General features: G+C 43.6%; 1 protein-coding gene across 2 annotated transcripts in view; it reads left to right on the top strand.

Moving 5' to 3' along the window:
* The first annotated feature begins 3,370 nt into the window (after positions 1–3,370).
* The window catches only part of LOC120230513 (membrane cofactor protein-like), a 31,213-nt gene continuing 23,828 nt past the window's right edge, over positions 3,371–10,755 (top strand). For both annotated transcript variants that reach the window (XM_039230115.1, XM_039230114.1), the window contains exon 1: positions 3,371–3,529. In XM_039230115.1, coding sequence (XP_039086046.1) covers positions 3,412–3,529 — 118 coding nt within the window. In that variant the 5' untranslated portion in view covers positions 3,371–3,411. The remainder of the gene's footprint in view (positions 3,530–10,755) is intronic.

Here is a 10,755-nt window from a genome sequence, read left to right as displayed (position 1 = left end):
TTTAAACCTTCAAAAGCCAAGAGTAAACAAAATGAGTATGTGTTCCTTCTAAGCAATGCCTTCTTTTCTGTACTTGATTGGCTTCACAGTCCCTGTGCAGGTAGTGGCTCACCACAGGAATGCTCTTGCTGGTAACAGCCAAATAAGAAGGTCAACTGGCTGGCAGGTGCTTACCAGCTACAAACAGGGGTGGCACAGCTCCCAGGGCCAACATCAAAGAGGAGGCAGAATTATCCTCTGCTTAGCCATTCTCTTTCAGGTTTTCACAAATACCTAGTGTGGGATTCACCACGACAGGCCCATTCATGCTGCTACCCCCACCTCTCACAAGCATGATGTAAATATACTCATTTAGGAGGCCAGGAATCATCCACCATCACGATGTATGTTCCAGAAGTTGGCCTCTGTTCAGTGGCATCCTCACACATCTCCCTCCACCCTACTGGCATTCATACAGTCTCAAAGCAGATCTAGCACGTAACTCACACCTGGGCTACACACGGGCCTGGTCTCCATGCTCTCCTCTTTCTCACTGCCGCAGTTGGACAAAGGCTTCAGGGGGAGCTGCAGAAACCACGACTGTTTACTCCCCTACTTCACTCAAAGCCTTGACTTGACTGCCAGTACCGTCAGGGCTTCAAGAAGTTCACTGTCAACACTCACCTTTTGAACTAAGTCACTAAAAGGATCTCAAGGCTAAGGGTCGTACCAGGTACAAACAGAGGCGCCACTTCCTAACACAGCTTGCACTGCCTGGTACCGGACGTTTCCTGTGCAGACCGTTGTAGCTCATTCCTTATAGAGGCAAACCCCACTTCGCTCCCAGTATCTGACATTGTTAAAACAAAATCTCTCCGTACTTTCCCAGTATTTAGTAAATTCATGCTGGGGGAGAATTGGCAGACATGTTTGAGGCACGTGACAGCAACACAGCTTATTTCATTCAGTATATACAGGTATTTATTATGCACCCACTACAGACCTGGAACTGTCTAAGTGCTGGAGCTACAGCAAGAAAACTCTTACCCCTGTCTCACCGAGCTTGTCCAGAACAATGGGGCTCAGAACCTTTCAAATGGAGCCTTAATTGGGCCATGTGAAAATAAATTAATCAACATGAAAGTACTCAATTATGTTAAGAGTGGTTGGATGAATGCCAGGTATATAAGCTTGACTGACTGAACGTTCCAGTAAAACCCCAATTCTTGAATCTAACCTAGTATCTGAAACTAAGAAACCAAACACTAGCCATAAACTGTTCCACATCTTTTAAATTTTTTTCATGAGAAAATGCAACTTCCAAGCCTAGAAATAAATGTGGAAGTTTTTATAATAGATTCTGTTTTCAGAAATAATGCCCAACATTTCTGTCCTGTCACTCTTACAACTCTAAGAATTACCAGAAATGCTAATTCCCTCATTTGAGTTTCCAGTGTCTCCTTAATTATACCTCCTTCAATTAAGTTTAGTCATCGTGGAGTGTCTGGTTTTTATACTCCAAGATACTAGCTCAGGGGCTGATTTTATTCAGCAATCCACAACTTTGTGGCCTACATGCTGTACCCAGAATTGAAAATAGTGTTTTGGTCTGGGAAGAGGAAATTCCATGGTTTGTTGAACCCAGAATGTCTTCAGTACATTCCAGATACAGAATTGTAAAAATATAGAGAGAATTCTGTAATTCCAGAATATGAATTTGAAGTCTATGCAGAGAGCTCACATGTCCTTCCCATCCTCTCAAACCATGACTCTTTGCGATGCAGGTTTTTCTCAGTACCATTTGATGAAAACAACAATAATTGAAATGTATGTTGGATTTAATTTTTTTCTTTACTTATTCCAAATGTAATATAAGACCACAATAGAAAACTGAAAAGCACAAACAATATGAAATATCCAATATCCTATCCAGTATTAGTTAACTTCAGTATATTTCCAACTAATCTCTTTTTACATGTATCAATATACTACTTTTGTTTTAATAAAGTAATACCAAAAGGCACGTACTGAACTGGAATCTGCTGTTTCCACTTACATAGATACCATATTTTTTCACATGGATTTTTTTTTTACACTGCTTGCTGCATAGACATTCATACCATAAAGCCAGCTATCCTAAATGCCTTAAACTTTTGCTAGACACTTAGTTTTTTTCCCCAAAATTATACATCTTTGGTCACAGCTCTGATGATTTCTTTGGCATGAACCCTAAATGGAACTAGTGGTTTAAAAGTCGTGTCCGTTTGAAAACTTATCATATGGACAAGTTAAATTAAAAGCTAAAAGTTTGAGGGTGTTGGTTCCGGATAGTTTTACTCACGCTGGTTGACATTTATCCTTCTATGCCAGCTAATAGGAAGAAAACGTCACCTCCTTTTGTGAACTCTTTTAACAGAGGTCATGTTACTTTTCCTCCTACTAGTTATACAGGTTTAATCACAACTCTACAAGTAGATCTGGCTGATTCTAAATTTTCCACTTGACTTTCCAATTAGAGATTGTTCCACCAGAAAAGCTCTCCCTCTCAGCAATTCCTCGCATCCCATCAATAACGGTTTTAAATACTTATAGGAGACTGGCAATTAATATTATTTATCCTTACCTTTTTCACGCATGTTTTTTCCTCTTCAGTAAAACACTAGTTGCTCAAGGGCAAGGGCCCCAGAGAGGTGAGACCCAATTTGCTAATGGCCCGGTGTCGTTTAATAATTCATCTCCCTTCCTTTCCTTTAAGGGTTGGGAGTGCAGTGGCCAAACCTTTGAGATTTTGAAATCTAGCAGGCCTTGTGAAGATCCAAGAGCAGATGCTGAGCCCTAGAAATCACAAGTATTGTCCCTAAATATGCCCGATTTCTGCCAACTCTTGAAACAAGGGCCCAGGGGGGCCCGGGCAGTCCCGAGTGCCTCAGGACACAACTGGAGCCCCGAGGGGTGCTGGCCCCACGACGACCCGCTGGCGGGGCCCTGGGTTTGTGTGTCCAGGGCGACGCGCCTCTCCCTCAAAGCAGCGTTCCTCTCCAGAAAAGGGACAAAGATGACCCCGCCAGCTCCGCTTCCCTTTCCACCACTCCTTATCCGGCGGTGAGCAGGCCGAGATCTGCAAGCAGCCCGGGGCCTCGCGTAGGTCGGAGATGGGGACGCCGTGGGGCGCCTGCAGTAGAGGACCCAGCCGCCCACCCACCCGGCGACGCGACCCCAGTCTAACCGGCCTGGAACGCAGACCCCGTCTCCAGCACCGACTTGCCCCGCCCACTCCGGGGACATCAGTCACTTCCGCCCAAGCCCCGCCCAGGCCACGCCCCCGGCCTCGGCGCCTGACTCCTGGGTACTTGGGGGATTGTTGCGTCTGGTGCCGGACTCCAGGAGGTCTCTCCTCTGCCTTCTCTCAGGGTCCCACAGCTCTCCAGGAGGATGATGGCGTCCTGCGCAAGGCGCCCTCGCCGTCCCTGCCTCCCCGAGAGGCGCTTTTCTTGGCGCTTGGTCGGGATTCTTTTGGTAGCCCCAGTGCTCCTGCTCACTCTAAATTCTGGTAAGAGCCTGGAGACGTGCGCTCTGGCTGCGAGCTGGAGCGGGTCCAGGAACGGGCCCAAAGGCCCAGGGCCCCGACCTTTACTTTCCTAACCTCCTGACCCTTCTTTCACTGTTGATCAGTTTGCACTCACACCAGCATAAGCAGTGACTGTTTTACTCCCCGTGAGAACCCCAGTGCCATGCACACAGCAGCAGTCAAGAAATAGTTGCTAAAATGTCTTGGGAGCGGCAGACAGCAAGCACGCTACTTAATAAATAGGTTCTAACCCCGGAGAGGTGCCCTGGAGGAAAGGAGCTTGGTTCTCTGACAGCATTTAACAACAGGAGGCAGGGGACATTTTTCTCGTGAAACAGGCTAACTCTGCCACTGGGGCGCTTCTGCCCTTGCTGTTCCCTTAGACTTGGAGCATCGTCTCCCAGCCCCTTGTATGTGCGGCTCCTTCTTGTCCTTCACACTCAGTTGAGATGTTACCCCCTCAGAAGGCCCCTCTCACCACCCTGTCTCAGGTTGACCCACACACTCCACCTCAAATCGCCCCTGACCGGAAGTCACTCTTGCAAAACTGTTTTCTGCTCTCCCCGCTACACTGCAAAGAGCTCCTCTGTCTTGTCACACTTGTGGTTCCAGATGCCCATTTTTTGCCTCAGTATCAACACTCTTGTTTAACCATTAAGTACCAGAAAACTAAATAAAATATTCAGGCGAGGCTGACGGTACAGGAGGAAGGTTCTTTAAAGAATCATGCTTAGGATGGCCTGTGTGAGGCGCCTGAGCTAAGGCAGGGGCAGCTGTCAGAGGGGCTGTGTCTCCTACTGTTTATGGAGAGTCTGCAGGGCTCCCAATAGTCTTGCTGGCTGCTGGTCATCGAACAGTTCATTTCTGTGTGTGGGGAGTAGAGCGGAGAGGAGCCAGTGGTGGTAATAAGAAAACAAAAAAAAAATTTTAAAGCATCAAGTTTAGATTAGCCTTAGAGCTAAATGTGGAAGGAAACTGTGAATGTTATTTGGAGGAGAGAAAAGAGACATGAAATGAACAGGGTGCAACATGGAAAGAAATAAAACTTAGAAATGGAGAAAAAGAAAATCAAGGCCAAGTTTAAGATTCAAAGGTAAAATCAGGACGGATGAAATTAGGGAAAGGGCAAATGAGACGTCATTATGTTGGGAGGGAAACACAGGACGTGAGTACACAGTTCAGTTTTGAAACATCTCATGCTCTCAGGAGGTTTGTAGGCAGATAGCGTTGTGCCCAGAGGCCTGTCACCTCAGAGGTGGTCAGTTGCCAGCTGCAGGAGATGGCAGAAGGGAACGTTTTCCAGGGTCGGGACCAGACTCATTCTTCCCCAAGAGGTCTGCTTTTTTTTTGGATAAAACCCACTGTGTCCTGTTGTGGGGGGTGTTGTTAGGTCTTTTATTTCCCTCTTACTGTAGAAGCCAAGTTCCATATGTGCTTACATGGTAGTTTCTTAGTTTCCTTACTCTACATATTAAAAAACCCAGAGAACAGTCCTTATCTGGTCAGTTGCTAGGGTACAGAAAGGACACTGGGAGACAGGTGACAGAAGAAATGATGTGGCCAGATCTTTTTCCAGTGCTTGAAGCTTAAAGATGATGAGTTTCAATATCAGATGCCTGAGAGCATGGTCTTCCCCCCGGTGCTGTGTTTGGCAGCAGTGGTCCCTTGAGTGCCGTATTGTTTTAGTTCACACTCTGAGGGGCACAGTGTGCTTGGTGTTATGGCTGCATGGATGAATGGAGTCAGCCATGGGGGATGAATGGAGTAGCCTTGGGAACTATTAAACCCAAAAACATGTGATAGTGACTTGAGAGGTCCATGCAGAGGACAGTCCCAGGGAAGGGGCCAGGGCCCTGCCCCCTGGGGGAAGCGGAAGATGCTTGCTGGAGAAACAGTTGAGCGGACTGAGTGTAAGAAGACAAGAGTTGAGCAGGGCTTGCAGCTGAGCAGGTAGGAAAGGGGTTCAGAGCAGAAGGAACAGTGTGATCAGAGGCTTAGAGATGTGACATGGCTTAGGGCATTCACGGACTGTGGAGCCACCCGGTGCGGCAGCAGGAGCACTCAGAGGCGAGAGAGAGGCAGAGGACTAGATCACAGAGCACATCGCTGTAAAAAGCAATGTGATAGTCAGGAATGACCAGTCACCATCATTAAAAATCAGATAGGATTTAGTATCTGTCCTTTGACGGTTCCTTGAGTCCTTTTGTTTGACTTGGCACATTGCAAATCTAAACCAAGTTTACTAATTTCTCTAGACTCAGTAGAAGATCATTTCTTGAGGACCGTATTGTAGAGTGTGCTGGTGTAAGCGTGGGAGGGTTTCAGATGAGTGTGGTGGGAAGCAGTGTCGGTAGCAGAACCAGGCTGCCTGCTGCTGGAATATTTTCTTGGATAAGTTATTTAATCTCCTGCACCTAGTTTGCTCATCTTACAGGGGAGGGGTGGAGAGTAGATAGAGCCCACCTCATTAGATGGGTATGAAGATTGTTAGTTAAAATGCTCTTAAAATAATGGTAGGCACAAGTAGTGTTGAATGTTTGCAATTTCTAACATTATTAATGTCACGACCATTGTTTTAAGAAACAAGATATGGAATCTTTCATTACTGTACTTTGGGAATAAAGAAAATCCCCAGTGTTTGGAGCTCACCTTCTGCAATGTCAAAATACCTCTTCTTTTTTTTTTTTTAATATATTTTTTTAATTTATTTCGAGGAGAGAGAGAGAGACAGCGTGAGCAGGGGAGGGTCAGAGAGAGAGGGAGACATAGACTCTGAAATTGGCTCCAGGCTTTGAGCTGGCAGTCAGCACAGAGCCCCACAGAGTTCGTGGGGCTCGAACCCATGAACCGCGAGATCATGACCCAAGCGAGAGTCGGACGCTTAACCGACTAAGCCACCCAGGCGCCCCTCAAAATACCTCTTCTAATGATAGCAGTAATGGAGAAAGGGATCATAATAAAACAAGAAAGCAATCATAGTTTGACATGAATGAAATTATATACTCTGATAAAGAGAAATAGTTGTCATTCAGCCAAACGAAAAAGGTTGAAAACAAGCATAAAACAGCAGGGAAAGAAATGTTAATTGGCCGCTATCTCTGGAAGAAGTTAGCTGAGCAGAAAAGAATTTGAGTTTTTATCTGGGAATCTATGGAACTGTTAACGGCGCTTGTTCAGCTCTGGCACTAGGTGTTAGAAGTGCAGTGACGAATCACACATGCGTGGTCCTCAGAAGATGACTGCCTCATTGGGAGTATAAGCAATAAGACTAACACTTTGAAGTATTCCCTGGAAGAAGCATATGGGACATCATGATTAGGTATCCAGTTTTGTGCTGAGAGATGTCAAGAGCCATAAGAAGGGGCATCTCAGCTGAAGCTGAAGGATGAGTGGGCAGCAGAGATGTGGAGTCTCTGGTCAAAAAGTTAAATGATGCATGGAGGTCTGGAATTTAATGGACACTGCAAGCAATTGATAGGGCTTGAGAATCATATGCAAGAATGGGCAGAGTCCTGCTAAAGACACGCTTGACAAATCTGTTGGCCATGATAAGGAGGCTTAGACATTGTCATGAGGGCATTGGGAAGTCATTGAAAGGTATCAGACTTTGAAGAGCTCTGGTCACTGTATCATATCAACATGACTCTGGCAGCAATGTGAGACACGAAATGAATGAAAGGTGGTGAGATAGGTAAGGAGGCCTATTCAGAAATGCTAGCAGCAATGTAGATAAGAAATGGTGGTGATTTGAATTCAAAGGAAAGGCAGAATTAGAGACACGGAAGAGGCATTTCAGTTGGCGAAGACTGTCTATCATGTTTGCTGGGCATACGTGAGTGTGAAGAATCAAGAGGCCACACTCTGGCTTCATAATGTTATTTGAGATAGCGTGACACTTTCCAAGTGCTGCCTGTGGGGATAGAACCAAAGCAAGTTCGTCTGCCCAATGCACAGCAAAGGCAATCACAAAGACGTCAGCTTTGCAGCAAGGAAAATTTATTTGAGAGGCAACCAAAGGAGGAAATGGGAGAACAAGCCTCAAATCCCCCTCTCTGAAGGAGGCGAGAACAAGTGTTTTTATAATCATGGGGTTATTGATTATATTGATAAATACATATTTATCATATTGATTAAAACAGTGGGGAAATTCACAACTAATCATGAGGAGAATGGGAGCGTGTGCATTAAGTGACCATGTGCATACATCCCACGTTCCCTTGTTCCCTTCGGGGTGGATACTTAGCATCAGAAGGAGGCAAAATTTAGCCCCTGTCCTCATGCACTTCTCTCAGGAGAAGGAAAAGGGACAAAGTCTGTTCTGAGAGCCAGTCTAACCTGGATTAGGTCACTCCTTATCCCTGGTAAGGAATGTATGGTCTTGCTTGGTCATCCATTTGACCTTGAATCTAGCTTCTGCAGAAAAAGCTCATAGTTTTTTAGTAGGGTTAAAAAGAAACAGTAACTGATTAGGGAGGCAGTTCTCTGGAAAAAAAGGGTTTCAGTTTTCTGCTAGTTTCAACTTCATTAGCACCTATGGGGTATAGTTTCAGGGAGGCAATTGAGTATATACAGTAGGCGCCCCAGCTTAGAGTTCGAGGCTGGAGACCAGGATTTTGAAGGCAGGTCTTCTCAGTGGCAATGAAGTCATGGGAGTGTGCACATTCACCCCCAGAGGGATCTGCAGAATGAAGTAGCAAGAGTTCCTACAGTCACCGATTAGGAACATCACATTATCCAATTAGGCAAAGAAGGAAGGGTAGCCAGAGGACAAGCTGAAAACCAGGATGGTGTGCTATCTTGGAAACCAAGGAGAGATCATTTCGGGCAGGAGAGAGCTACGAGTGATCAATGGCTACAGATGTTATACACAGGGTAACTAACATCACTGAGCAAGAAACTGTTAACGTGGATTTACGAAGAAGAGAGTCACAATGACTTTCAAAGTAATTTAAGTGATTTTTTTTGTAGACTCAGAAGTGAATAGGAAGTGAGAATACACTTGACGGGTGTAGATGCCAGAGTCTATGTTTTAAGGAAACAAACAAAACTAAAAAACTTGTGTAGACACAAGATACATAGTGGGTAGGTCAGGCTTCATTGAGATTACAGTCTTGGTGGGAGATGATGATTTTCTGAAGGTAGCATTTTGGGCAGAGCTGTGGGTGTGTGCCACTGTCTGGGAGTTACTTTAATTTCTGAAAGGCTAGGGAGTGCTTGCACAATTTTTCCAAGTGTAGAGGTGAACAGTTGTCTTGATCGATAGTAGAGCAGTATTTCATGCTCCTGAAACTCCCTTGGAATATTGGGGAATTTTCTGCGTGCTGCCTGTGGTATTATAAAATGGCATCTATTGTTAAAGTATAGCATTGCCGGGTAATAGTGATTATGTTGTAAACTGTCTAGAACCAACTAAGCCAAGATACTCTTTTTCTGGAGCTGGGAATAGTTTGTTTCAAAATCCCCACAGGAAAAACATTCTGAGCAGTAGAAGAAGTTTGATTATAAAGAAAGTATAAGATTGGTCTCAGGGTGCCTGGGTAGCTCAGTTGGTTAAGCGTCCGACTTCGGCTCAGGTCATGATCTCACGGTTTGTGGGTTCGAGCCCTGTGTCCGGCTCTGTGCTGACAGCTATCTCAGAGCCTGGAGCCTGCTTCAGATTCTGTATCTCCCTCTTTCTCTGACTGTCCCCTGATCACACTGTCTCTCTCTCTCTCTGTAATAAATAAAACATTAAAAAAAAGAAGAAAGTCTCTTTAAAAAAAAAAGATTGGTCTCAATTATTATAGGGTATAAAGCTTATAATCAGATGGTTGCCAAACCAAATTATAAACTCTGCATATTGTTGAAAGCATGTCTTTTATGATGCATGTTCGAAGGAAGAAATACTTCAAATTAGTTGAATAAGTTAAAACTATCCAATTGATATTTCTTTTTCCATACAGATCACTGTATATGAAAGTCATATTTGGAATTCTATTTTCTTAATCTGCTTCCAAGAAAGTTACTGAAATTGAATGCATAAAACAGGAATACTTGTATCATTCAAGCAGGGGCATACTGTTACTTAATCTTTTTCTTGATGGTTCCAGAATTTCTAATGACATTATATATTTGTATCTACAATGGAATAAGTTAGCATTTTTAGCTTTTCTTTTTTGTCCTATTGTAAAATGACTCAGGGTATTCAGTAAATGTAATGTCATTAATACAACTCTATATTAATCCTCTTTTTTTTTAAACAATGCTTTTAATTACTCTGGCTTTTTGTATGCTTTTTGCTTTTGTTCTGATTTGGGCAGCTGATTGAGGAACATTCACATATCTTGGCCAGCATAGTGGAAATGTGGAAAACATATTGCCAGTAGGTGGATTTGAGGATATGATGTACAGGAAATGTTGGACAGTGTTTATAGATGCAATTTTAGAATTGAGGATACAGTGTGAAAGGAGAGTAATATTTCACTTGAGTAGAGTTCTCTTGACCAGTCTCTCAATCTGAGGTAAGACTGAGATCCAGGGAGTAAGAAAGAAAAGATTCCTCAGAGATCAAAGTAGATCTATCTGCTTTTTCTTAGGTCATCACCCTTATAGGAGAGATCTCTGGGTCCTTTTAGCTCATAAGCACTTTACTGGATATGTCCCATCATATTATTTTACATAATTGTTCTGACAGATCTGTTTAGTTTTCAAGGAATGAGAATTTCCAAGGAATGAGGTTTCAAGGAAGAGGAATTGCTGAAGTAGAAATAACACTATTCTAAGGGGGAAAAAAACTCCCCTTAACTCCCCCCAAATTCTAAAAGCATAGCAATATCATAGCTTTTCTGTAGGTGGATATTGGGTAAACAGCTCAGAGAGCTACCTCAGGGAGCTTCTGAAGGAATGAGTGATCCGTTGATCAGTGCAGGAAGATGAACTTTTATTTAACATCATGCCTGAAAAAGCAACCTTTTTTTTTTCAGGTAGGGCTATTCAGAGCTGTAAATTTGGTATTTAAATGACAGCTTTTCACTTATGAGAAGCTCAGTTCACTAACATGAAACATGAAATGAAGCCTTATATTTTGAAAGACTTTAGTGTGTATTTATTTTGATCTATGAAATACATAATGCTTATTTATTTTTTCAATTTTTAAAAAAATTTTTAATGTTTATTTATTTTTGACAAAGAGAGAGAGACAGAGACAGAGCATGAGTGGGGCAGGGACA

This window comes from Hyaena hyaena, unplaced genomic scaffold, assembly GCF_003009895.1.
Source record: "Hyaena hyaena isolate Hyena2069 unplaced genomic scaffold, ASM300989v1 scaffold_43, whole genome shotgun sequence".
Classification (NCBI taxonomy): domain Eukaryota; kingdom Metazoa; phylum Chordata; class Mammalia; order Carnivora; family Hyaenidae; genus Hyaena; species Hyaena hyaena.
The sequence above is the reverse complement of the archived record's forward strand: the minus strand, read 5'-3'. Positions and strand labels throughout refer to the sequence as shown.